General features: G+C 47.1%; 4 protein-coding genes across 5 annotated transcripts in view; 3 read left to right on the top strand and 1 right to left on the bottom strand.

Annotated features, from left to right (window-relative positions):
* The window catches only part of lmx1al (LIM homeobox transcription factor 1, alpha-like), an 18,415-nt gene extending 11,191 nt beyond the window's left edge, over positions 1-7,224 (top strand). Inside the window, exons 5-10 of the mRNA XM_077010021.1 lie at positions 4,417-4,649; positions 4,835-4,998; positions 5,096-5,173; positions 5,484-5,595; positions 5,935-6,090; positions 6,210-7,224. Coding sequence (XP_076866136.1) covers positions 4,417-4,649; positions 4,835-4,998; positions 5,096-5,173; positions 5,484-5,595; positions 5,935-6,090; positions 6,210-6,367 — 901 coding nt within the window. The 3' untranslated portion in view covers positions 6,368-7,224. The remainder of the gene's footprint in view (positions 1-4,416; positions 4,650-4,834; positions 4,999-5,095; positions 5,174-5,483; positions 5,596-5,934; positions 6,091-6,209) is intronic.
* A 1,722-nt stretch (positions 7,225-8,946) lies between these two features.
* On the bottom strand, positions 8,947-12,486 carry chchd5 (coiled-coil-helix-coiled-coil-helix domain containing 5). Of its 2 annotated transcripts, none has more exons than XM_077010013.1 (4): positions 12,240-12,486; positions 10,041-10,292; positions 9,696-9,847; positions 8,947-9,513 (listed from the first exon to the last, which is right to left on the bottom strand). In XM_077010013.1, the coding sequence occupies exons 2-4, from the start codon at positions 10,232-10,234 to the stop codon at positions 9,488-9,490; spliced, it is 372 nt and encodes a 123-aa protein (XP_076866128.1). In that variant the 5' UTR covers positions 10,235-10,292; positions 12,240-12,486; the 3' UTR covers positions 8,947-9,487. The 2 variants fall into 2 exon arrangements, with proteins under 2 accessions (XP_076866128.1, XP_076866129.1); XM_077010014.1 differs by having other exon boundaries at positions 10,041-10,181; positions 12,240-12,476.
* A 45-nt stretch (positions 12,487-12,531) lies between these two features.
* Positions 12,532-21,461, top strand: atp13a1 (ATPase 13A1). Its single transcript, XM_077010012.1, has 25 exons — positions 12,532-13,027; positions 13,253-13,342; positions 13,600-13,860; positions 14,039-14,194; positions 14,469-14,538; positions 14,801-14,907; positions 15,150-15,279; positions 15,393-15,448; positions 15,553-15,679; positions 16,043-16,180; positions 16,638-16,758; positions 16,899-17,056; positions 17,207-17,382; positions 17,716-17,826; positions 17,971-18,096; positions 18,186-18,294; positions 18,411-18,604; positions 18,838-18,934; positions 19,173-19,357; positions 19,453-19,567; positions 19,676-19,872; positions 19,979-20,121; positions 20,365-20,476; positions 20,630-20,773; positions 20,882-21,461. The coding sequence occupies exons 1-25, from the start codon at positions 12,677-12,679 to the stop codon at positions 20,990-20,992; spliced, it is 3,585 nt and encodes a 1,194-aa protein (XP_076866127.1). The 5' UTR covers positions 12,532-12,676; the 3' UTR covers positions 20,993-21,461.
* A 673-nt stretch (positions 21,462-22,134) lies between these two features.
* On the top strand, positions 22,135-25,207 carry dsn1 (DSN1 component of MIS12 kinetochore complex). The gene is made up of 11 exons (XM_077007847.1): positions 22,135-22,266; positions 22,519-22,540; positions 22,919-23,210; positions 23,313-23,386; positions 23,499-23,571; positions 23,746-23,827; positions 23,990-24,040; positions 24,151-24,222; positions 24,339-24,486; positions 24,776-24,863; positions 24,973-25,207. Exons 1-11 carry the CDS (start codon positions 22,235-22,237, stop codon positions 25,053-25,055), a joined length of 1,017 nt encoding a protein of 338 aa, XP_076863962.1. The 5' UTR covers positions 22,135-22,234; the 3' UTR covers positions 25,056-25,207.
* The last annotated feature ends 1,828 nt before the right edge of the window (positions 25,208-27,035 follow it).

Below are 27,035 nucleotides of genomic sequence, written 5' to 3'. Positions count from 1 at the left end.
CTGGGGATTAGCTGTTTTATCCAAACACGTACGCACACACAGATGCACGCGCAGACGCACGCACAGACACACGCACAGACACACACATGCATGCTCGCGCATGCACACACACACATACACACACACACACACACACACACAGGTTCACTCTCGCCTCGTACAGACACACCTCTCCACATGTCACACTTAATCTGTACACCTTGGAGTATCCCACACTACATAAACAACTACGCTATGGTGATTCAGCTTATGTAAATAATATGCAGGTCATGGGATCAGTCATCATATATTTCATAGCCTCTGGTCACCCACTGTCCCACCATGGTGCTTGTCATCTCAGCAGCATCAGTTGGCTGGTGAGAAGAGAAAACCCTTCAGCTTCTGGAGCAACAAAACGTCTGATTGGATAACAGTGCTGTCAATCACGGTGCGTTGTGACATGGTTGTGCCCTTTTGGCCTGGCCTGATCGGGAGGTCATTCGTAGCTTCACAGCGGCTGCGTCTTCGATGCTTCAACAGTAGCTCGTACTGTGAGGCTAGCAGAAAACTGCAGAAACCAGACAGAAACGCAGACAAACGTGTCAGACTGTCGCCGGGGCATTTTCAGACCTCCAGTCCTCTGTCGCCATGGAATTACGCCCGCCTTCACATCGACATGTTCTTTTAAGTGGTCGTGGACCCTTGCTGACGATTAATGATAAAATATTTCCACCGAGACAACACGTAAAATGTAAATGGGAAGAAGTATAGGAAGATGTAGGAGCTCTTCCTGCCGTGAGGGCCTTAGGCAAGGTGGGCCGTAACATCCAGCAGGTGTTCCTCAGCTCTGCTGTGTTTTACAGACATGGTTACCATGACTACTCCTTCAGTCTTTTTCTGACTACCTAATCATATTCACCTAATTAAAAAAATATAAGGCACAATTTAAGTGTTGCTGCTTATTTAGATCCACCTCTTAATGGGCCCAAAGGTAGTTAATTGATTTTAGTGATAACGGAATCAGTGTTTACTATTTATTTCGAATGGCTTTCTTGTTTATATTATTTTACCCAGAAACACTGCTGTCAGTACTGGACATATTCTGTCATTGTCTCTGACTGATTTGACTGCGAGTTGGTTGATGTATGCATTCATCACCTACCTGTTGGAGTTTGTTTATTATCTTTGCGTATATTTATGCTTGTGTCTGAGTGTGTGTGGGAGTGCGTGTGCGGGAGAGTGTGTGTTTGTTAAGGGGGTGTAGTGGGTGAGCGTTGTGGAGAATGCTGGGAGATTTTAATAACGCAGGAGCAGTGCAGTGAGATTTAATAAAAGGAGATGATGTGATTACTGAACCCTGGCGCAGAGCCACCATGCTTCACAGCAATATCCGCTCACACACACACACACACACACACACGCACGCACATGTGCCCATGCACACACACACACACACACACACACACATGCACACCAACTAAGCAATTATATCTACATGCATGATTTACGTATTGATTCCTAACAAACACAAAAGCTCGCGATATTTCTGACCGTGTACAAACAAAAGCATTCGATTGCAGACCAACCACCCGTCCCGGCGATTCAGAAAGATTCCTCTCAGATTCGCGTTAAGCTTCACCAGACTGACAGTATGTCGGCATGGGCACCTACCTGCTGCCTGGGAAGGTAAGCTTCACTCCCATTCTCCCTGAGGTCATAATCACAGTTAACCCCTTTACTCCTGAGAGATCAAAGCTCTAGTGAATGTTTGAGTGCACACAGAAACCTCATGAGTATGGCACGGTGACAAGATGCTGAATTTATTAAGCTTCAGTATCCTTTTCTGCACGGAACCCTCAGTTTGTTCGTGCGTCCTCGTCTGAAATCTATGTGTACGCCGTTTGAGTGCGATTTGAGTGCTACTTGATTACTTTTGAGTGGCGTATGAATGCTGTTTAAGTGGTATCACTTGTCGTGTAGAATAGTGCTCCCGCAGGACCGTCTGACACTGGGCTTTTGTTGTGTCCTGGTCTTCAGGCCTCGTCTTCAGCACCGTTCATCTGAGCCGTCATCACACGGCCATCGTCTCTCCCCACCCGCCCCAGTTCTCACGATGATAAATTTATGCTGAGTTGGTTTGGTGATTTTGGTTGGAGGATCTGTTGCTCTGGGTGACGGCGAGCAGAGAGCTTCGGTGCCTTGGTATGGGTTTGTTAAGTAGAGGTTGGTGTAATTTGGCCGGTTTGGCAGATGGATTGAGACAGATTAGCCGTAGCAGCTGCGTTTCGGACAGGATCATCACATTCGTGCAGATTAGACGCTTTTATGTGTGCACCTGGCTGTCTCACCACTCGCCAGATTTGGGGAATAACACCTTCTTCTCACTCAGTGAGGGTTCTTCAACACTTACCCCCGTGCACGCACGCACACACACACACACACACACACACACACACACACACACACACACACACACACACAAACAGGCTTTCCTGTATTGCTCTGTTATGATCTGCATGTGTAAAAGTGTATTTCATCTCTCTGCTCTTAATTATTTGCTGCTCACTGACATTATTGCCTTTTCTGGTTGGATCTCTCTCCTGCGAGCACACACACACACACACACACACACACTTTCGTTTATTACCTTCATCTTCGTGTTGACCGTGTTTTACAGGTGTTTCCCTTTTTGAAATGTATTGTTTAGACAGTGCATATGTCATTTCCTGGGACCAATTTGTGTATGTTACATTGTGAACAGCCTGTTGCTTCGTATCCTGCCAGCTTTGGCGTGTGTCTGTGTGTGTCAGTAATGAAAGTTAATTACATGTGCGCAAAGATAAGCTTCCTCATTCATGATGCCACTACATATTGGCACCACAGCAGGTACCTGTCAATACACGTGAGTGTACCCATGTGTATTCGTGTGTGTGTGTGTGTATGTGTGTGTGTGTGTGTGTGTGTGTGTGTGTGTGTGTGTGTGTATGTGTGTGTATATATGTGTGTGTGCATGTGCATACATTTGTGTGTGTGTGTGTGTGTGTGTGTGTGTGTGTGTGTGTGTGTGTGTGTGTGTGTGAGTATGCTGTGTTTATTTGGGTGTGTGAGAAGGAGAGAGGAGAGATTAACCCCATGCTAGCCTCAATCCCTGGTTATGAGTTTATAGCGTCTGTCTGGGCATCGCACTGTTTAAACAACAATCTAATTAATCCTGTCTTTATTAGTTTCACTGAGCTGTGTGGGGCAAGCAGGAGGGAGAGAGGGAGGATGGGGACTTCTGGCAGAAAATACCCGTCATGGAGGGAGGGCAGAATCAGCACAAGAATGGAGGGTTTAAGAAGAATTTAGTAGTGAAAGCACTGTGCCTTTAAAAAGAATTGACTTGTTGGGGAGAAGACTTCATGAAAAGGGGAAAGTCTGAAGGGCACAGTGCACATTAGTGGTCGTGAGTAAACCCAGGCTAGCTGACCATCCAGAGGGACATCGGAGAACTGATCATGTTTGAACTGATCGTTGTGACTGTATATCCAGAGAGACGTGGGTGAACTGATCATGGCTGAACTGATCATCGTGGCTGTATATCCAGAGAGACGTGGGTGAACTGATCATGGCTGAACTGATCATCGTGGCTGTATATCCAGAGAGACGTGGGTGAACTGATCATGGCTGAACTGATCATCGTGGCTGTATATCCAGAGAGACGTGGGTGAACTGATCGTGGCCGTACTGATCATCTCGGTTATATATCCAGAGAGATGTGGGTGAACTGATCGTGGCCGTACTGATCATCTCTGTTATATATCCAGAGAGATGTGGGTGAACTGATCGTGGCCGTACTGATCATCTCTGCTATATATCCAGAGAAATGTGGGTGAACTGATCGTGGCTGTACTGATCATCTTGGCTGTATATCCAGAGAGATGTGGGTGGACCAGTCATCGTGGCTGTGTAGAGAGATGTGGGTGGACTGATCACGGCTGATCATCGTGGTTGTGTAGAGAGATGTGGGTGGACTGATCATGGCTGATCATTGTGTATGCAGATATAATGCCTCTTAGATCTGCTACTCCCCTTCGGCTTTTTCATTTTAGACCCTTGCTCTGTTATCAGTTGGATGTGAACGTTATTGCACGCTTGTTTAATTGATCAGTTCATTGTCAAGTGCTGCCCCCCAGTGTCGTACCTAAAACATTGCACAGCCTTTCCAAAATGGGCTTATTCCAAGAAGGGTCTATTCAGAGGCTCAAGAACGCATCAGAGGCAAATCCAATAGTTAACGGAGTTAAGAATGTGTCATCTTGCAGAAAATTTTCCTCCTATCCAAACATGCTGTGAAATGTATACAGTGGTTGTTAAACATAGTTAAATCTCTGGCTTTCTGGGATGTGTGTGTTTGCGCGCTTGGTGTGTGTGTGTGTGTGCGCGCGCCCATGTCAGGCTCTTCGTGCGGAAGTGCAGTGCGTGCCTGCAGGTGATTGGCCGGTCGGAGCTGATTATGCGCGTGCTGGGGCAGGTCTACCATCTGGGCTGCTTCAGCTGCTGCGAGTGCGAGCGACGTCTGCAGCGCGGCGACGAGTTCGTGCTGAAGGAGGGTCAGCTGCTCTGTCGCGGCGACTACGAGAAGGAGCGGGAGATGCTGGCCGCCATCAGCCCCGCCCCCACGGAGTCAGGTGGGTCAAAGGTCACGCTCCGGGGGCTCTGGTTGGCCAGAGGTGTTAAAAGGTGTCAGAGTGGCCTGGTATAGCCGCTGAAGTAACAGGACATTCGTACACGTATTTGCATCTGGCTTTGCCCAAGAGGAGTAGAGTGTAGCAACATGACCGCGTGAGTCTGTCTCCGCCCCTCCTCCGTGCAGTGAAGAGTGAAGATGAGGAGGGAGGCAGCGGCTCCGTTGGAGGAAAGGCCGGAGACGACAGCAAGGAGCACAAGAGGTCGAAGCGGCCACGCACCATTCTGACCACGCAGCAGCGCCGAGCCTTCAAGGCCTCCTTCGAGGTCTCCTCTAAACCGTGCCGCAAGGTGAGTGGCCCCGCCCACACACACCGCCCACCGCTCCGTCCCACACCGGGGGGCTCGGAACATTCCAGAGAATTAAAGATATGTCCCTGCCCGTCAGGTGAGAGAGACCCTGGCAGCGGAGACGGGGCTGACGGTGCGGGTCGTGCAAGTTTGGTTCCAGAACCAGAGAGCAAAGGTGAGTCAGCTGGGTGCGTGTGTGTGTGTATGTGTGTGTGTGTGTGTGTGTGTGTGTGTGTGTGTGTGTGTGTGTGCGTGCATGTTTGCACTGTGCACCATGTGCTCTTATGCATGAGCAGATAACGGCATGATGCAGAAAGATAAACTTCCACATCAAATTGATTCCACATCAGTACATCAGTGGTTGTTGTGATGGTGGTGATAGTGGGGGTGGTGGTGGGGGTTGATGGTGGAGGTGATGGGGTGGGGGTTGTGATGGTGGTGGTGGGGGTCGTGCGGGGCAGCTGTGACGGGCGGTGTCTGTGCAGATGAAGAAGATCGCCCGCAGGCAGCAGCAGCAGCAGCAGCAGCAGGAGCAGGAGCAGATGGGCCGCAGGGGGCCCAGTAGAGGGGGGCGCCAGAGCAACGACGACAGTGAGGGTGAGACGCCGGGTGCATGGACAGTGGGGAGGAGCTGGACTGTCTGCATGGAAATGTGTGTGTGTGTGTGTGTGTGTGTGTGTGTGTGTGTGTGTGTGTGTGTGTGTGTGTGTGTGTGTGTGTGTGTGTGTGTGTGTGTGTACAGAGAAATATTTGATTTGAGTTTACATCCATGTAAATTACATCGATAGATATAGATACATAGAGATTACAAAAAGCACTTTTCATGTGTACATGAACAACAATACGCCCACACACGCCCACACACACACACACACACACACACACACACACACACACACACACACACAGTAGATATACACGCTGTCCTTCTTTCAGATGGGTCCAGCAGTCATGGCCTGGATGGCATGCTGTCCTACTCCGCTCTGCCCCGCCAGCAGTTGTTGGCCCTGGACCCCAACATCTACGGGGGCGAGCAGTTCCGTCACGGCCTCACGCCTCCCCAGCTGGGCCCGGAGCAGATGCACCCCTACGGTAAGAGACCCACGTGCGCCGCCACCTCCACAGGCTCCACCTTCCTCAGCTCCGCCTCCTTCCTCAGCTCCGCCTCCTTCCCTGTGCTTCGTCTTTCATTGTCTTCCTCACTCTCCCAGACTCAGAAGCGGTGTTCCACGACTTGGACAGCGATGGAAGCCTCAGTCACCTTGGCGATTGTCTCCTGGCGACGGCCGAAGGAGGGGTCCTGGCGGGACGCGTGGGGAATCCGATTGACCGCCTCTATTCGATGCAAAACTCCTACTTCACCTCATGACCCCTTCTTCACCTCTGACCCCAGACTAACTCCTCCTCCACCATCAGCAGGAGGGGCAGAACACAGAGTGTCCTGCTGGAATCCCAGCCCCCCACCGCGGGAACTGCAGGACCTTACAGCGCTGTGTAAATCATGATATACATGAAGCCACTCCATTCATACAGTTACATAACAAACAGGAAATTCCATAATCTAGGATTGGACTAACGAGCCTCATGGAGTCAAGAGCAACAGCACCATCGCGGTTAAACCCGTATCAACTGTGCATGCCATCAACATGCACATACACTTTTATAACTGTCATAGGCACACAATAAATATGAATAGGCAGCTGTTTACCAAATTATTACCTCACCATCTGTCTGCCATCTGACAAAATAGCTTAGGAGTAAACAAATCTAATTCACACAACAACTAGGAATATTCATTTCTAAAATCTATCACTTACAATGAACTGAACACACTGCACAAACCTTATTGCATAGGAATTTGCATGACGTCAAAGCTTCTCCCAAAATATTAGATGAATCACAAATATAACCTGCATTAAGACAGTTTTTTGGAAACAAAGAATCTGTTTGTCCTGTAATCATTTAATTTATGTCACTTTTAAAACTGCAAGAAAGAGAGACAAATGTTTAGCTGACACTATTTCTTGCTCCAGGAATAATGTGACCGTTAAATCCAGTAAACTTTCCTGGAGTAAAAAAGTCCAGCAAACTTTCTCATAAATTTCCATAGCTTTGTGTTTCCCATGCTGTGACCTGACTGGGCCTTCAAAAACATTCAGGTCTTCATGAGATGAGTCATGTGTATTAGAGCAGGGAAACACAAAACTCTGTGATCACTAAGTAACAAGCTCCCCCCCACCCCCCCCCCCCCCCCCCCCCCACCCCCACCACCCTTACCCCTCAATCCCTGCACCCCGTCCACCCCACCCTACCAACCCCAACCCCTTGAGAGTCTTAGTAGGGTCCAGAGAGCACATACCAGAGTGAATAAGACAAAACAAACACAGTTCAACCAAGTGATAAAGGTCAGAAGAGGAGAGGTGAGTCTTACAGGCAGAAGTGTTGCCGTCAGGGGAGATGTATGGAGAATGAATCAATACTGGAATACTGTTTGTCATGACGCATACGTTAACAACATGCTGGCAAATGGACGTCAGACAATTGATCTGATTAGGTATATTCCTAACACCTGAATCTCAGATTAGCGAGAACGATAGAGTTTGGATACAGGGTAGATTTGTGCTTCTGTCTGAGGTAATAATATTCAGACATTCAGAATCTTTGTAGCAAGGTGTATCTGTTTTCTAGAGGCCTTGCCCTTTTCTACTGCACCTGCAGAAAATTATATTAGAAATGAACTCATTAGGTAGTTGAGCTTTAACTATGATTCTTTAATGTACACCAAGAAATGTTCGATTTCTTGATATCAGACTGAGCTTAGGCCAGTCCTAAGTATCACCTCTCAACTGTAGCAACTGCCAAATGCTGTAAAGAATTTTGTTTAAATTAAGGAACTTGTCAGGGTCATCACACAGCTAACAGGGTTGCTTCGAGAGCTTTGTGGTTACAGGGTAGGGGTACTTTATAGCATCCACGTTATCTTTACTGTAAGTGTTAAAACAGCACCTGAGTCTTCGGGGGGTTTGTAGCACTTGGCAAAGTGATGAGAAAATGTTATTGTGCTCCAGTGTATTGCGCTTGTGTTTCTAACATTACTGTCGATGCAATTACCACTGTCTCTCTCTCTCTGTACGATACTGTTGAATATTTTGTAGCTTCCCCTGTGTGGCAAAATTTCAGTATTGGAATATTTATGTTGCAGCATGAATTTACTGTATATGTGAGATGGTTCTTATTTAAACTGTAAGAATGTACAGAGCCTTTATCATTTTCAGTGTCAGTTGTACATAACCTAATCTCCAAGGTAGTAATGGATGTAACCATGTAGCTGCAACTGGACACAACTCGGAAACAAATTGTGCATCTGAAGGAAATTCCTGATTTTGGAATTATTTCCAGAAGGAGAACTGCTGAAGGGGAGATCACTTAAAGGCACACGTTTTCCCTGTTCTGTGAGGTTTTTTTTTGTGTGTGTGTGTGTGTGGATACTGTGTTTCTGTGTATTGTGTTTTCACCTTTACAATATAATCAGTCATTTTGGCTGTTGATATAATCGCAACTACTTGAATACTGACTCGTTTTGGCCATTAGGTTTTGGGCTACGTTGTCAAGTAAAAAGAACACAAAAAACAACCCTGCTTAGAAGAACTTTGCATTTCGTTAACCTTTTATTTCAATGACGCATCGGATGAGATCGGGGGGGGGGACCGTCTGTCGTGGCAGGCAGTGGTCCTGACTCGCAGGGCTGCACTCCCACTCCTCCTGTCTGTGGTCAAAGGCATTCGAACCCCCCCAGATCCCCCTCACTCACAGATCTTCTGCCAGCGGGTGGTTCTCTTGCCCTCTTTGACATGAGGGAGGGACAGCACACACTCCTTGGTTTAATATTATACAGTGACTCAGATGGGAGTGAAGGAGCCATGAGGTGTTGAACGAAAACACTCGATGCAGCAGTTTACAGCATTTTTCTTGTACAACTCATAAAAGATTAACCATCGCATGTTTAACAGCATGAACAAGACTGTGATGTGAAGAATAATATTTTCATTTGTCTATAGCAGACACCTGCATCATCACATGAATCAAACATCCTTAGAGGCACAGTTGGAAATTACTCTATTTAAATTGTGTTTTATGAATAGGAGTTTTTTCATAAAACATGCTAAAACACACAATGAATCTGAACAGTGCAGACTGCTAGACGTCATTTACTCAGCAAACCTGTGTAACCTGGCATTCCCAGCAAACCTACATCTCATGTTTGGCAAAATATGCATAAAATCCATTTCCTGCAATACACATTGCAACCCATATAAAACAATCTTCCAAACATCTAAATTATATAAGGTCTGTTGTTTTTACTGAAAAAAGTTTTTGTAAGTGTGCTCAGCAGTCCAAATATACATTTATTACTGAATAACATTTGTGAAGTGGAACCATGATGAAGTACGAAGTTCAAGTTCCACGGTCCAATTTCAAGTCTTGTGCTTCATGTGGGTTGAGAAACTGCATTTGCTGTGAGAAGAATGAAGTCTTGTTAGTAAGGGATCTTTCATGAAGAGATCTGAGGGTATTCATCCTCAAGCCTTCAAGACAACAATTCAGATCTGCAGTCCCTGAACATAAATTAGTTAAATATTGCTGATAATGATTACAGGCCAAAATATGAAGGTTGTTACAATAGACGTATTGCCTACCTAATCCTTTAATATCAACAGTTTCGGCACACGACAGAAAGCGAACGACGTATGGGGAACAGGTCTGTGCGGAGGCTTGGTTCTCCCGTAGACAGCGTTCAAACTCCGTGAATTCTCCTGCACAGTCAGTCCGGATCTTCCTGATCACTGGACTTGCTCAAAAGAAGAGACAGCAATGGGACAAATTGAAGACCTTAAGCAGGCAAACGATTTCCGAATAGTACACACAAAAAAAAAAAGACTACAGCACAGGGGGTAATTTCTAAAGGGTTAGCGTAAACATTTCTGCGCATGACAGGTGAATTTGATTAATGCTGCACAAGGGGATGTGCACTGTAAACGCACTGCGATGACGTGCACTGCGCCACCTGCAGCTTCAGGTGTTCGCAGTGCTGTTGCCATGAGGACGGATGAGACGCCACACAGGTGCCATACTCCTCCATCTCCTTCCGGCAGAACCTGGTGGTGATGCTCATCGCCGCCTCCCTACAAACCACATGGAGCTCAGTTACCTTCACAGCGGACCACACTGCATGCATTAACACACATGCTCTCTAGAAACACCTTCCGTGCACCCAGCAAAGCACGAGTTAGCCGCTAGTTAAGGGGAAAAGGGAAAAAACACTTTATACAACCTAGAAATGGGAGGTGAGGACATTTAATGAATCAAAAAGATAAAAAACCTAACCTAGTTTGTTACCAAAAACTAGCGGATTAGCTAAGCTAGCTAAACTTGAATGGTTAAACATGCGCAAACACCAACTGAACGGGAAACAAACTGAAATGTGTATAAACCGAGCTTGTTTTGTAAACACACATATAACGACACTCACGTGTCTAATAAATGTGTAAACACACAAATAACGACACTCACGTGTCTAATAAATGTGTAAACACACATATAACGACACTCACGTGTCTAATAAATGTGTAAACACACATAACGACACTCACGTGTCTAATAAATGTGTAAACACACAAATAACGACACTCACGTGTCTAATAAATGTGTAAGCACACATAACGACACGTGTCTAATAAATGTGTAAACACACATATAACGACACTCACGTGTCTTATAAATGTGTAAACACACAAATAACACTCACGTGTCTAATAAATGTGTAAACACACATATAACGACACTCACGTGTCTAATACACATAACGACACTCACGTGTCTAATAAATGTGTAAAGACACATAACGACACTCACGTGTCTAATAAATGTGTAAAGACACACATAACGACACTCACGTGTCTAATAAATGTGTAAACACACACATGACACTCACACGTCTAATAAATGTGTAAACACAGACATAACGACACTCACACGTCTAATAAATGTGTAAACACACACATGACACTCACACGTCTAATAAATGTGTAAACACACACATAACGACACTCAAACGTCTAATAAATGTGTAAACACACTCACACGTCTAATAAATGTGTAAACACACACATAACGACACTCACACGTCTAATAAATGTGTAAACACACATAACGACACTCACACGTCTAATAAATGTGTAAACACACATAACGACACTCACACGTCTAATAAATGTGTAAACACACACATGACACTCACACGTCTAATAAATGTGTAAACACACACATAACGACACTCACACGTCTAATAAATGTGTAAACACACACATAACGACACTCACACGTCTAATAAATGTGTAAACACACAAATAACGACACTCACACGTCTAATAAATGTGTAAACACACATATAACGACACTCACACGTCTAATAAATGTGTAAACACACATATAACGACACTCACACGTCTAATAAATGTGTAAACACACACATAACGACACTCACACGTCTAATAAATGTGTAAACACACACATAACGACACTCACACGTCTAATAAATGTGTAAACACACAAATAACGACACTCACACGTCTAATAAATGTGTAAACACACAAATAACGACACTCACACGTCTAATAAATGTGTAAACACACATATAACGACACTCACACGTCTAAAAAATGTGTAAACACACAAATAACGACACTCACACGTCTAATAAATGTGTAAACACACACATAACGACACTCACACGTCTAATAAATGTGTAAACACACATATAACGACACTCACACGTCTAATAAATGTGTAAACACACATATAACGACACTCACACGTCTAATAAATGTGTAAACACACACATAACGACACTCACACGTCTAATAAATGTGTAAACACACAAATAACGACACTCACACGTCTAATAAATGTGTAAACACACATATAACGACACTCACACGTCTAATAAATGTGTAAACACACATATAACGACACTCACACGTCTAAAAAATGTGTAAACACACAAATAACGACACTCACACGTCTAATAAATGTGTAAACACACACATAACGACACTCACACGTCTAATAAATGTGTAAACACACATATAACGACACTCACACGTCTAATAAATGTGTAAACACACATATAACGACACTCACACGTCTAATAAATGTGTAAACACACCTATAACGACACTCACATGTTTAACGCGTGAAGGTTACAGGCGGACTGCAGCTCCGACACGCGAGTCCCGTCGTGTCCGGTTTGTGAGGACCGCACAAAGCGCGTAGGAATCAACGGGTTTTTACCTTTTATTCTATTAATGTCGTGTAATGTCTACGTTTTTATTCCGCTGTATTTATTTGACGTGTTTTTTGCTGCTGCTGCTGCTGTTGTTTAATAATAAAGTGACGGTCGGAGGTTTTTGTGCCGCTAGCACCGGTAACCGGACGTGACGTGGGCCGCACGCGCGTTCGCGTATGCGGAAGCTGTCGTGTGTGTGGCCGCTGGATGTTTTTTGTAAATCGGTACAGCGGCTGGACGGTAGGACGGTAAGAAGCTGCCTTGTTCACCATCTTCGCCCGAAAGGAGAGGGCGGAGAACCGAAAGGGCCCGAAGAAGGAGGGATAACGCAGAATGGATGACGCTAAAAACCGGGGTAATATGGCCGCGGACGGTGTTCGGGGACCGGCGGAACCACCGACTCCCCCCTCCGCGAACCACCAGCAGGAGACCGGGACAGGCGACGAGCTGGTGGGCGCCGTGTCGCTCTACCGGCGCAGGCCGCGGGTGTTCCATGGCACCGTGCTCCCGTTCGTCGCGCTACTTTATCCGGGCTGGGTGTACATGTGGCTGGGAGTATACGGAGCTGCCGAGTACCCGGAGGCCGGCCTGCTCGCGCTCGCCGCCATCGGGATCGCGCACGTCCTGACGATGCTGTCTGGCTACTGGTCCGTGCACGCGCACTGTTGGCTGACCTGCTGGAAGGTAATTGCTTTAATGTTAAGTGCTTCGTATAAACCTCTGGAAAAAAATCAGTAGGAGGGCATCAGACAACAAACGCCTGCAAAATCCTTTTTAACTGTTGCATAAAAGGCGTCCGTGGACCTTATGGTGATGTGTGCATAACAGCATATGGGGTTAGGGGTTAGAGGGACCCTACGAATGTGTGTGACGGTGTGTGAGAATGTCCCATCTGCGTGTTCCTCGCAGGAACCTGATCCAGTGAAGGCCAGTTTAGCAAAAGTCATCCCCACCCCTAACAACGGCTCTGCTGAACTTGTGACCCTCCAGAGGGATAAGGTAAGACCCCAGCGTGCGTTTAGTAAGGCAGTGACGGACCTTAGTGACCGCAGGTGCGCATGTTGTTTGCAAACACCGGTCATGACAGCTCTCCCTATTTAACGTCATAGGAGATTCGCATTGAATGAGCTTAAGAGGTTGTACTGCTTCCAAAGTTATATACCATGCAACTTTACAGACCAATCAAAATGTTTGTTTATTTACTTCAAGCCAATCGTTATTCCCTTTTATTAAAACCTGCGTTTAATCTCTGCCAGGACGAGGACGGGGAAGAAATCCTGTCCTTTGAATTCCAGAAGATCCGCTACGTGTTCGACTGGGACCGCAAACGCTTTTTACCCGTGGCCTTCCCGGTGGACCAGCTGTTGGGCTATTTCCAGACGTGGAGGGGCTACCAGGAGGAAGTGGACCTGCGGGCGGCCGAGAAGCGCTACGGCACCAACCGGGCCGAGATGGTGGTGCCGGACTTCCTGGAACTGTTCAAAGAGAGAGCCACAGCTCCGTTCTTTGTCTTCCAGGTGTGTGTCTGTAGCTCCTCCCTTAGTTTGATTGTATGGTTTGATTAACATCTGGTTCCATACTGTGCTGAATGGCCTGATTGTGTTATTTCCAACAGTAGATCCTCTGTGCGTGAGTTTACTCCAGGTTAAGATGAATGTGCTCAATGTTGAGTCTGAGGTGGTCGGTGTTCTGCAGGTGTTCTGTGTGGGCTTGTGGTGTCTGGATGAATACTGGTACTACAGCGTCTTCACTCTCTTCATGCTGGTGGCCTTCGAGGCATCTTTGGTGCAGCAGCAGATGAGGAACATGTCAGAGATTCGACGGATGGGGAACAAACCCTACATGATCCAGGTATCCGTGGTGGCAGGCTGCCAACACCCTCAACACGCACTTTCTTTTTAGGGAAATGTTGCTATTTTCCCCGCTGAGGGATTAATAAAGGATTATCTTATCTATACTTCTGTTTCACACATGTTAATGTGACCTACTTTGACTGTTGTCTACTACTATGTAGCCAAAATATTTAAATATTTTCCCTTTATTGTGCAGAAATGTTTAAAATAGCATCTAGCGGATACGTTTGATTCCTGAGGTGTTTGATTCCTGAGGATGTATTTGTCTTCAGGTTTACAGGAACAGAAAATGGCGACCTATATCCAGTGATGAACTTGTTGCTGGAGATATTGTTTCAGTCGGTATGTTTCATAGAGCCATTTTGTTTAAACACACATGTGATTAAAGAATTGACCCATATCTTTCTGATCCATTTTTTTAAACGAGAAAACCTTATAGATCCAACCAAAGCCTGCTTTGAAGGTCATGTTAAAAACGCAGGTGTCTTCTCCTGATTCATCTCTCGGCCCGCTCCCTGCCAACCCAAAGTAACATGTTTTCCGGCTTGGCTGTGATTCGAGAGTTGGCGTCCGTGCCGCTCACGTGCACCTGTATTCTCCACAGGACGCTCTCCTCAGGAGAACTTGGTCCCGTGTGACGTCCTGCTGCTCCGTGGCCGCTGCATCGTGGACGAGGCCATGCTCACCGGCGAGTCCGTGCCTCAGATGAAGGTCGGTGTCGTTATCGCAAACGGAAAGACTTTCTTCTCCCTCCTTTCAGAGCGTTTGCCTCTTCTAGCCACGCTGCACCGATACACCCAGATAGCCTCAGTTCAGGTTCCTTATTGAAGCGTTCACACGCTGGTCAGGGGTGTGGGACAAGAGGAAGGGCTAAACTCCGTACCACGCAGACCCGGGACAACATTGCTTCACGGTATCAGCTCAGCATGGCCCTGTGTGTGTTTTGTCTGCAGGAGCCGGTCGAAGATTTGGATCCGGAGAGGATTCTGGACCTGCAGGCGGACTCCCGCCTGCACGTGATCTCAGGGGGCACTAAAGTGGTCCAGCACAGCCCCCCCCTCCGGGCCAGCGTGGGCCTCAAACGTGAGCGCTCACGACCAAACACCCCCCACCCCCATACTGCCCCCTCCATCATTTCACATGGAAATAATATTTTTTCCATCTCTCTCTCTCTCTCTCTCTCTCTCTGACTGCAGCTGTGGACAATGGCTGTGTGGCATATGTTTTACGAACAGGGTTTTATACCTCTCAGGTGAGGAGACTAGGGGAAACCGCCACCTTTCTAAAACCCCGTGATGATGCAGTACTATTAACCTAGAAGAGGAATCGTAACGTCTGATGGTGTCCTGTGCTCAGGGGAAACTTCTGCGGACCATTCTGTTTGGAGTAAAGAGGGTGACGGCCAACAACCTGGAGACCTTCATCTTCATCCTCTTCCTGCTTGTGTTTGCTATTGCTGCAGCTGTCTATGTGTGGGTGGAGGGTGAGTCACACTCCACACCAACATTCAACCGCAATCAATCAGCCGGTGAACCGAAGCCATTACAATGGGTCCATCCGAGTGGACTTTCACTCTTTCTTCTGTGTTATCAGGACGATAGAACTAATGCAGTGTACACCATTCATAGAGCAAAATGAAAATCCATTATATCCATTAGTATACGGTCTTTTGTTCTTTATATTAAATGAACATATGCGTGTACTTATATATGTGTACTTGGGGATTCTCTGCATTTATTGTATACACACTGATGAGACACTTGGAACATGACGTATGGCCATCTTGGCCGGAGCTCTCTCTGCCACCTCCGTTACTCGTCCTTCCTGTTTCCTGTCTCTGCCCCAGGCACCAAGGACCTGAGCAGGAATAAGTACAAACTGTTCCTGGAGTGCACCCTCATCCTGACGTCCGTGGTGCCTCCTGAGTTGCCCATCGAGCTCTCGCTGGCTGTCAACACCTCCCTGATCGCCCTGGCCAAGCTCTGTGAGTGGTCGCGCTGCCGCAAAGCATCGTGGGGGGGGTGGGGTTCACACAGCCGGCTCGTCCTCGGGCTCACGCAGACACACTGCGTTTCTGAGGCGTCCCGGATCCTCGTACACCTCGAGCGGCCGGTCGGTGGTCTCAAACGTTTGCTTTAGGTGTGCAGACAGAGCGAAGGGGTGGACGTCCTGGTGCTCCCGCCCCAGATCGGAAAACATGAAATTAAAACGTTACGTCTCCCAAAACCACCCGCATAACCGAAAAGAAAAAAATAACGTCTGGCGGTTATCCCTGGGCAGACTGCTTAGCACAAACATATTTAGCCTCATTATGCACGTCACTAATTTAATTTGAACATTAAAAACACCAAGAGACGTGAGCAGTGTTTGGATGGTGGTGGTACCGTGCATTGCGACTGCGACAGGCCCCTCCCCCTGATGCGTGTGTTTTGGGTTGGCAGATGTGTTCTGCACAGAACCCTTCCGGATCCCTTTCGCAGGGAAGGTGGAAGTCTGCTGCTTCGATAAGACAGGAACTCTCACCAGTGACAGTTTGGTGGTGCGAGGCGTGGCCGGGTTGAGGTACGTCCCAGCGCGCCCACGCCGTCAGGACAACCAATAACGATGATGCGTGATGACCTCTCCTGTGCTTCAACGTTACACACCGTAGAATCATCACCAAAATAAAAGTCTTTTTTTTTTTTTTTTTTTAAACTTTATAGAGACGGGAAAGAGGTGATGCCAGTGTCCGAGATCCCACTCGACACTCATCGTGTGGTGGCCACCTGCCATTCTCTGGTAACCCTCGACGATGGGCAGCTAGTGGGCGATCCGCTGGAGAAGGCCATGCTGACCGCAGCAGATTGGACCCTCACTAAAGGTCAGAGGGCACGTGCAGCGCTTGCAGATATATCTGACCTTAACGTCACTCTACCTGCCCAAAAAAATGTCGGTGATGTCCATAATCATGTATAGCGGGGTCTTTATCAGGGTCTTATTTCTTTACCACGATGACTTCATCTCTCACTAGATGAGAAGGTGTTTCCTCGTGCAATAAAGACTCCAGGCCTGAAGATCCACCAGCGTTTCCACTTTGCCAGTGCCCTGAAGCGCATGTCTGTCCTGGCTTCATACGAGAGACAGGGCTCCACCGAGCTGTGCTACATCTCCACCGTCAAAGGGGCTCCAGAGACACTTAGAAGCATGGTGAGATCCTCACGAGGGAGCTCGCTCAGCACCGCACACGCACTCCCAACCCTGACACGGCCGTGCCGTCCTCGTCGTGAAGAGCATTTATATATGAACATCAAGCTGTGTCCAGGCTAACTGAATGAGGCTACATGATTTTAGGTCTTCTTCACGCGTCAGGACACATTGTAGCTAACGGTTCTGTTTTAGAAGCAGATCAAAAAAAAAAAACATATATATTTGGACATTGTGTATAGAATTTCTGGTTTGTGTCAAGGTCGTGGTGTTTTTAGGGAAAATGGGGTCGTGGTGTTTGCGCACGTAACATACTTAAAACCTGTGGCACTCCAGTTTTCACAGTGCCCAGCCAGCTATGACGAGGTGCACAAAGAGATGTCGCGTGAAGGAGCACGAGTCCTCGCGCTGGGTTACAAGGAGATTGGCCACCTCAGTCACCAGCAGGTACTCAGCCAATCACGCCTCAGCCCTCTGTCTGTGAAGTGAGATATATAGCCACATATATATAACCATATAGTGTGGTGCGGGGGTTGCGCACTCGGAGGGGGTGTGGCAGAGAGGGCAGGCTGACCCTTGACCTCCGTGCAGGTGCGTGAGATGAGCAGGCAGGCCCTGGAGTGCGACCTGAGCTTCGCGGGCTTCATGGTGGTGTCCTGCCCGCTCAAGAACGACAGCAAGACGGTCATACGAGAGATCCTGGAGGCGTCCCATCACGTGAGTGCCACAACGCGGTGCGGCCGTGGCCTTCCGTCGGGCGCCGACTGCCGTCTGTCACGCGCTCACGTCTGTCTGTCTGTCCTCAGGTGGTAATGATCACGGGGGACAACCCTCTGACTGCGTGTCACGTGGCCAGGGAGCTCCACTTCATCCAGAAGGAGCACACACTGATCCTCCAGCCGGGGCTCGCTCCAGGTATGCACGCCACGTGGGAGATTCCCAACGCTCCACGTGACGGCTGCCGACTCCTGTGGTGATTCACGTGTTCCTTCGCTAACGTGTCTCGTCTCCCTCCCGGTTCCTCTGTGCAGGCGAGTGGCACTGGGAGTCCATAGACGGCAGCGTGAACGTCCCCCTCCCGCCCCCCTCCATCCAGGGGCTCATCGCTCGCTACAACCTCTGCGTCACCGGCGAGGGCCTGACCAGACTGACCTATGACCCCTCTCTGCTCAGGGACCTGCTGCCACACGTGCGAGTGTTTGCGCGTGTCAGTCCAAAACAAAAGGTCAGCAGTGTTTGTTTATTTTTAAGCAGAGTTCTCATTTGTTACCTTATTTGTAGAAGGAAAATGCTCATCTAATGATAATGCAGGTAATACAGTTAAACCTTTCAAAATATCTTTAAAAATATATATATTTTTTATATATTTAATTTTTGTAGTAGTCTTTTGGGGCTATGGATAAAATTATTGTACATCTGTCATACCTAAAAACATTATATGTGTTTTTTGTGTTGTAGGAGTTTGTTATAACTAGTCTAAAGGGGCTTGGCTTTGTCACTCTCATGTGTGGAGATGGGACCAATGACGTTGGCGCACTCAAACACGCCCACATAGGTGAGATTTTAATATCGGATGCCTTCAGTAAATACATAAGGAGTATAACTGTCACTTTGGACTTGAGGAATGTGTGAGGTATGCTGTAAATCTGATTTGCATATGTAGAGAACACCACCTCCGTGAGATGATTGATGCCATTGCTGTGCCTCTAGGTCATTTTAGGATTATTCATGTTTGCAAATGTCTCCACAACTGCGTCGGTACTAAGCATCCCTGCTGTGCTCTTCTGTGTTAGGAGTGGCTCTATTAGCCAATGCCCCAGAACGCATGCCGGAGAAGAAAAAAAGAGGAAGAGAAAAGGAGCCCCCTAGTGGTGACCCCAGGCCATTGCCTTCGAGTTCAGGGAGTAATAAACAGACCTCGCGGGCAGCCAGGCAGAGGATGATGGCCCAGAGGGAGGAGCATCTCGCTGCCCAGAAGGTGCGTTCATGGTGTCTGTTAAAGGGCCGGGACAGGACTGGTATAAACTCAGCGCTGCAGGTAAAGTGACGCTCTCCTTGTGATTTCTGTTGCAGGAGCGGATCAGCCAGGTGCTGCGGGAGTTGGAGGAGGACCAGCTTCAGGTGGTCAAGCTCGGGGACGCCTCCATAGCAGCCCCCTTCACCTCCAAACTCTCCTCCATACAGTGCAGTGAGTAACGTACACGCCCGCCGCACGTAGTACGCCACCCCGGCCTCGGGCAGCCCACGCTGGGTCCTAACGCTCGCCCCGTCCCCACCCCCACCCCCACCCGCCCAGTCTGCCACGTGATTAAACAGGGTCGCTGCACCCTGGTCACCACGCTGCAGATGTTCAAGATCCTGGCCCTCAACGCGCTGGTGCTGGCCTACAGCCAGTCCGTGCTCTACCTGGAGGGCGTGAAGTTCAGCGACTTCCAGGCCACGCTTCAGGGCCTGCTGCTCGCCGGCTGCTTCCTCTTCATCTCCAGGTCAAAGGTGAGAGGTGGCAGGAGGCCACGCCTGTCCCTGACACATTTGACCTCTTAAAGGCCACACTTTCTGCCATTGTCTGTTTTATAATTGCCCTTGTTGTCGGCTGCAGCCCCTGAAGACCTTGTCCAAAGAGCGCCCCCTGCCCAACATATTCAACCTCTACACGGTTCTGACGGTTCTTCTCCAGTTCGCCGTCCACTTCTGCAGTCTGGTCTACTTGTACAGGGAGGCGCAGAGCAGAAGCCCCCCCAGGTACCCTCCCTGCCGCCACACGCTCCATTCGTACAAACGGAGGAAGCCTGGAAGTCCACCGTCATGCGCTTTTTACTCTACTTTACAGTTCTTGGCTATCCGAAACACCCAGAAGCCTTTTCTTACCACCAAACTGCTACAGCAGGGCAGTGGTCCTCCTGGACTGGGCCCAGGCAGAAGGGATGATGCATGGACATCTCTCATTTAGCATTTCCTGATTTCACTTTGTGTTTCCACTTACAGAGAGGAGCAGTTTGTTGACCTGTATAAAGAGTTTGAGCCCAGTCTCATCAACAGCACTGTGTACATCATGTCAATGGCCATGCAAATGGCGACTTTTGCCATTAACTACAAGGTACTGATCATTTAAGTTTTGTTTTGATTTTCATTTTAAGAAAAAGACTGTTTAAACCACAAATGTGTTTTCACCATGTATTTTTGGATATGTACTGCTATGTACTTTGACGTAGTATGAATTGCACCAATTTAAAGGAAGTGTCTTTCCTAGGGTCATCCTTTCATGGAGTCTCTTACTGAGAATCGTCCTTTGGTGTGGAGCATTGCTGTATCTGGACTCGCCATCGTCGGACTGCTGATGGGGTCGTCACCTGAATTTAACGAGCAGTTTGCCCTTGTGGATATTCCTACAGAGGTGACTTCATATCACAATATCACTTATCTCCCCATGCCATGATGACCCTGCCTTACAGAAGGCACGGATTAAACAGATATCCATATTTTTTGTGCCTTGTCTTTACAGTTTAAGCTGGTGATAGCCCAGGTCCTAGTGGTGGATTTTGTCGCCGCCCTGCTTGTGGACAGAGTCCTGCAGTTCTTGCTGGGAAAAGGGACCCTGCGGTTACCTAACTGAACTGTTCAATGAGTGGTCGCCAAAGCGATTGCTGCCCCGGGCAACCAGACTACAGACAGGGACGAGTGCAGTCACTGGCGGGTGAAGTCTACAAACCTGACACCCCCCACCCCAGCAGGAGCAGACAAGTGTGGCACTCAATACTGTACAACCACCCCCCTCCCCCCTCCATTCCTGGTCTTCATTCTCCATCTCTCTCCGTCTTTTTCTTCACTGCGCCCTGTTGCTTTTCTCTTCATGTTATATATTCCCCATCAATCCACTCTAACCCCCCCCCCCACCCCCCCCCCCACCCAAAATGGCCAAGAAGATAACAGTATTGTGTGGAATGAGTGTGTTCAGTGCGTTTTAGTCACGCAATCGATGGGGCATTCTCTAAGAGAACTGCAGAGTGTTTATTTTTTTTGTTTATTTTCTTTGTTTTTATTTTGTAAAAAGACATGTCTGACAGACGTATAAAATATAAAACAAAAGTGTTGTTGTGTCCCTTTTTGTAAAAATGTAAATGTGCCATATTTTGTCAATTGTGATTATTACATCCCAATCGAAATTTGTCCTCCGCTTTTAACCCATCTGTGTGCAGTCAGAACACACACACACACACACACACACACACGTGCCCAGAGCGATGGGCAGCCCTAGCCAGGCGCCCGGGGAGCAATTGGGGTTAGGTGCCTTGCTCAAGGACACCTCAGTCATGGCCTTAGGTCTGGGAATCGAACCCATGACCTTCCGGTCACAAGACCAGTTCCCTAACCGCCAGGCCATGACTGCCCCTTTTGTTATAGGCAATAACCGTTTTAACAACTTTTTTGTTCATTTTTATGAAAGTGCCATCAGTAATGTGTAATAGTATGTTACATTTTAGGATAAGAAACTTTTCAAATGAAAGACAAATACAGTATATAACTTTACACAATTTTCACAAAACAAGCATATATAAAAACCATTGCTTTATTTTGAGGAATTCCATTTAAATTAAAGGATGTTAAATGTCGCCTGTACTCGTATACCAAATTGTCAAAATTAGAATGTCAGAACTGACACACAAAATGTTCAACATTAAAAGTAATCTCGTTCACTAGCTGATTCGGTGACTAAAAACTCAACATAGCTGCCTACAACATAACAGCCTGGACAAACGCCACCGTCCTGTATGGATATTCACTACATTTCCCATAGTGCTTTGGTGCAACCGGCAGAAAGCGTTTGTTGTGGATAGCGCGCGGGCTTTGAAAGAAAATGGCGGACCGGCCAAATGAAAAGTTTGTGGGGTTCGTATTTTGCGTGTTTGTACATTTTTAAGACGTCGGTCATATTTTTCCTTAAAATAATCGTACTCATAATAAAGTAAAAGTATTAATCAAGCTGTCTTGCATGATAAGTACAACCATTAGCTTGCAAGCAAACTGTTGTTAGCTTTTTAGCTAGCTATGTTAGCAGAATGGGTCATTTGGCAAAGTAACCAAGCTTGCACTCTTTAGCTACTACCTAAACAATATTCTAACATTTCGTCTCTTTCACAGGCCTGGCGATATCAGTCACATGGTAAGCGATTTGGGGTGGGGGTTGCTTGTTAATCGCGAACATACCGAGCTTCTTGGTGGACATGGAGACCATTTTGTCGTGTCAATCTGTCCGCACAGTCTGGAGCGGATCATTAGTTGTGATGTGTTTCTGGGCCATGGTGCCGCCTGCTTGGAAGTGTGACAGACGCAATAACACGTAAATAACTCGGACCCGAGTTCATGGGAGCCGTGCGGCGAGCCACACCTGAACCCTGTTACGGCGCAGGTCATCTGTGGATGCTGTGCCGTCTTTATTCTCTACCATTTCCCTTTGTAATTACTGAAACCCACCCTAAAGTTCATGTTTTCTCCTGCCTTTGGGGCTGCCAGTTACTCTTGTGTCTCTCCATTGATCCAGGTCACATCAGAGAAAGTTTCGCAAGGGATTAAAAGGCCGTCATCAGGCAGAACCCCAAGTCCAGAGCCTCCGCCGAAGATACCTTGTAATTTAAGCCCCCCAACTATCAGACCCACTTCAGGAGGAGAGAAGCAACCGGACGAGGCGAGGTCACACCATCCACAGGACGTCACTGGAGAGAGAGCAATGGATGATGTGGCTCCAGATTTTAACCTTTGTTCGCGTAGAAAATCCTGGCGCAGGTCAACCAGAGGCAGGAGATCACTCCCTGCCCTTCCCAGCACCTCCCAGTGTGAGTCTCACGGAGGTTCTTTAGTAGGTACCGCTGTTGTGACTGTGCAAGATGTTCGCCTTTTTTTTCCCTCTGCTCATCTCATCGGCTTTTTTTCTCCAGCTCTGTGTAAATATATCAGCCAAGACCTGCGTGATGAGGAAAGGCTGGAGAGACTAATGGAAGCTGCCATGCAGGTACTTGGCGCTGCTAGCGAGTAAATTCACTTTTCACTCACCAGACTTCTCTTTGATCCTGCCTTTAACCATCAGTCTTGCCCGCCCCCTTGTCTTCTGCGCGCACACACAGCACACGGTGAAGAGGCTGCAGGACTCTCTGTCTACCATGCCTGGTGCTGATTTGGAGTCACTCCAGACACAAGGTAATATTTACATCTGAAAAAATTGCATTATTTTAATTTGAAATAATCTGTTTTCTTTTTTATTTTGTCAATGACTTGTTTACAGCACCTCATGGACAGATGTTGCTATTTTATTATTATTATTATTATTTTGCAAACATGGTAATGGACACCTGTTTATATCTTGATCTATAGTTGATTCCCTGCAGAGGGAATGGAACAGTGTGGCTAAAAACATTAGAGAAGAACATGTACTTTCATTCTCCAGCACTAACAGGTAATGGTTTGTAAGTATACCTTAAGTCACCTTTTTCATGTTCCAGTCACTCACCCAATCCTTACATAAATGCTTTTATGACATTAAACCTGGACTTTGTGTGTGTGTGTGTGTGTGTGTGTGTGTGTGTGTGTGTGTGTGTGTGTGTGTGTGTGTGTGTAGTGACCCTGCTATTCAGAAAGCCTTAGAACATACCAAGGAGACTATCAGCAGGTATGCCTTTGTGGTGGGTTGTGATTTAAGGTGAAACTAAATACATGTAGAGTCTGTCAACATGTGTTGATTTAGTCATCGAACTGACGGTCACGTGATTACCACTTAAGGCTGCAGGCTGAGAGCTCTTCCTGGGAGTCCCTGCTCAACAAACACCGCTCCAAAGCTGAAGAACTAGCCAGGTGAGTTCTGCCCAGCAACCAACAAGAGTGGCCTCTCGCGCTAGCCATGACGAGCTGCTTGTGCGCTGAGACCTTTTGATGGGCTTTGATTTGCTTGAGTTGCGTGTCGTCTGCAGACGAGTGGAGCAGGGACAGAAGAGGGCTGTGACGCCAGACGCGTCCAGTCTCGCCCAGTCCTCCCAGAGCAAACTTCTCCTGAATAAACCCGATTACCATGCGGTCCTGCGCCGGCAGCAGAGAGCACTCAGCACAATGCAGCTGGTGGTGAGAGTACATGACATTTTTATAAGAGGAACAACCTTAAGTTTGAGGTTGCAGTGTTTGTCCAGCAGGAAGCGCTGGTGAGCTGCAGTGATCTTACTGAAACCATGATTTCAAGAGGAGAGGGAACGTGTCTTTGAAATGTGCCAGTGCTCATTGAAACATTTACACGTAATTACATGGCTTTTAGGGACGAGGAGCATAACAGGTTTACGAATATCACGACTCTGCACAGCTAGAAAATAGGCTACATTTCCTTAAAATTAATGTTTGTCTACCTTTTTGTCAATAGATGGATTCTCAGTGCATGATGGTGAAGGAGATTCTGTCTTTCCAAGAACAGTCTCAGTTACTGATGAAGGAGACCAGTGCCAGATTGGGTGAGAAATGACGGGCAGAAGAATTAGTGACTTAAAAAATAAATAATTAAAAGAAGAAAGCAGTGAGTGGAGATAACTGATGTTTTTGGTTCTGGTCTGTTCCCCACAGCCTGTAGTGCTGGACTCCAGGATCTACCCTCCTCCCCAGCGAGGGAGCTCCTGAATGGGACTCGGCCTGCTACGTCGTCCTAGTTACCCTGCCATGATGCCTAACAAAGGACCCAGCGCTTTTTACAGACTGTGTCGAGTCCAGACTGTCCATTTTAACAGGGCAGTAAATACTGTTGTGTGTTGTTGTGTACATATAAATACCTGTTTTGTGCGTATTAAACTTGTCAAACGTATTTTTCTTTGTCAAGTATTTATAACACTTTCGGGCTGAGATGTTATTGCGATCAGGTAATTACACCTACTATTATCCATGTGGAGGTCATAATGGTTATTATGAGAGATGGATGTGTTATTAAAATTTAATGAAAACATTTTCAGGGATTGGTGAGGTGGGATTGACCAAGGTGATAACACTGAACACTAGGTGGCACTATAGCTATTAATTTACATTGTCATACTGTACCAATATTGACCTTTTTATACCTTTTTTTTTGTGGTGCTTTTACTATTGATTTCGTAGTAGTTTATTAAAAATCATAGTGTCCCGGTGTGAAGGAGATGGAAATAAAAATAACTTTTCTTCAAGCTGCCATAAAATACTTTATATAAGCAGGATTAAATAATTAAGCTGTGTGCTTTAAGATGGCTCCACTTCCTGAACGCAGATCAATCTTTCCCCTATACAGCTCAAGTCTTGACCTGGATCGAAAAGGATTTTAACTGGATAAGCATTTTTAACAGCATAATTTGGCTGTGGACTAAGATTAGTCAGTCCAACAGGAACCAACGTCTACATATGTGTATTTATTACTTAAAATCAATAAGTGCGCTTTGCTCGAATGTTCGTTCTTATCACTTGCTTTTTTAAAATGTCAGTGAATGATCCGTACTCCGTCTCTAGAGCACAATCTTTGTGCAGCTCTAAAGAAACTTGCTCTCTGGTGGCCTTTGATACAGCCTGCGCTCGTGCTTCATATTCTCACCACCCGTTTGTACCTCATGACCAAGCTGTGCTTTCCCCTCCCCCACTCCGACCACACCACCCCTCCACCCACCCCCACCGCTCTCTCTCTCTCCTCCTCCTCCTCCTCCCAGTGACGCCGGGGGGCACTGAGGCAGAACGAAGCACCAACACTGCCCCGCGACTCACGCTCGAGCGTTTCATTCACATCTCCCCTCGTGTAACCCCACCTCCCGCTCTCCACCTTTCCCTGTCGGGAGAAACAATGCGCGCTCCTCAGACTGATAAGCATCGAGTCAGAGCCGGCCATTTGAGACGCTGTTTACTTGCCCCTTGGACAGGAGGCTACGAGGGTGAAGCTTTTTAGTACCCGCAGCAGTGCAGCGAGCGCGCCCCGAGCCCTGTCGCCGTGGCGACCGCATGGTGATGCTGGGATCAAATTGCGAAGGGTGTTTTTTTCCGCACAGTGGTGGCGGTTTCGGCCATCTCCCCGAGCTTCTTCTCGTCTCCCGTCTTCTTTCTCCTCCTTGGCGCGGGTTGATTAGTATTTTGCATGCGTGGTGATGTGGAGGAGGTGTGGGAGAAAAGTGAGGTTAAGTTAAGAGGCATTGGGGGTGGGTGGCGCACAGCTAGAAATCGATTCTTATTTAGATGAAAATGAGGTCGGGCGCTCGTGGGCTGAGTGTGCATCTGCCTCAGAAAGAGCTAAGGAGGACACCTATTCAGGCTAAGATGGGGGGGGGATATTTCTCAAGGAGACAGGTGGTTTGCTCTTAAATCAGTTCTCCCATTTTTTTAAGAAAAATTCATTAGCATGTAAACACGTTTCACATTTGGTAAAAGGTTATTTAAATCAAATGAAGTTGGAACTGTATACTGTATATGGACTGATCGGTCCATATCAGTCCAAGGATGCGATCTGTCCGAACACTACAGTTTTGTAAGGCATGACTTATGTGAATTCAGCAGTGCTTGAAATGAAAATATTCAAATTGAAAGGAAGTCAGGGTTATTGTTTTTATGCCTTTTTGACATAATTTGACTTTTTTGTTTCTTTTTTATTACTTTAATGCTTTTACTCCCCCCCTCCCTTCGTCTAA

Source organism: Brachyhypopomus gauderio, chromosome 6 (genome assembly GCF_052324685.1).
Source record: "Brachyhypopomus gauderio isolate BG-103 chromosome 6, BGAUD_0.2, whole genome shotgun sequence".
Classification (NCBI taxonomy): Eukaryota; Metazoa; Chordata; class Actinopteri; order Gymnotiformes; family Hypopomidae; genus Brachyhypopomus; species Brachyhypopomus gauderio.
The sequence above is the reverse complement of the archived record's forward strand: the minus strand, read 5'-3'. Positions and strand labels throughout refer to the sequence as shown.

What these genes read in the sequence shown, in the direction of transcription:
- atp13a1 (XM_077010012.1), top strand. Translation starts at nt 12,677, where the DNA reads ATGGATGACGCTAAAAACCGGGGTAATATGGCCGCGGACGGTGTTCGG. An exon ending in CAGAGACACTTAGAAGCATG is followed by an intron (nt 17,383 to 17,715) that starts GTGAGATCCTCA and finishes GTGGCACTCCAG; the next exon opens with TTTTCACAGTGCCCAGCCAG. An exon ending in TTGTGGATATTCCTACAGAG is followed by an intron (nt 20,774 to 20,881) that starts GTGACTTCATAT and finishes TTGTCTTTACAG; the next exon opens with TTTAAGCTGGTGATAGCCCA.
- chchd5 (XM_077010013.1), bottom strand. Translation starts at nt 10,234, where the DNA reads ATGCATGCAGTGTGGTCCGCTGTGAAGGTAACTGAGCTCCATGTGGTT. An exon ending in GCGCAGTGCACGTCATCGCA is followed by an intron (nt 9,848 to 10,040) that starts GTGCGTTTACAG and finishes CTTTTGAGCAAG; the next exon opens with TCCAGTGATCAGGAAGATCC. An exon ending in TGTTGATATTAAAGGATTAG is followed by an intron (nt 9,514 to 9,695) that starts GTAGGCAATACG and finishes TTCTTCTCACAG; the next exon opens with CAAATGCAGTTTCTCAACCC.
- dsn1 (XM_077007847.1), top strand. Translation starts at nt 22,235, where the DNA reads ATGGCGGACCGGCCAAATGAAAAGTTTGTGGG. An exon ending in GGAGTCACTCCAGACACAAG is followed by an intron (nt 23,572 to 23,745) that starts GTAATATTTACA and finishes CTTGATCTATAG; the next exon opens with TTGATTCCCTGCAGAGGGAA. An exon ending in GGAGACCAGTGCCAGATTGG is followed by an intron (nt 24,864 to 24,972) that starts GTGAGAAATGAC and finishes TGTTCCCCACAG; the next exon opens with CCTGTAGTGCTGGACTCCAG.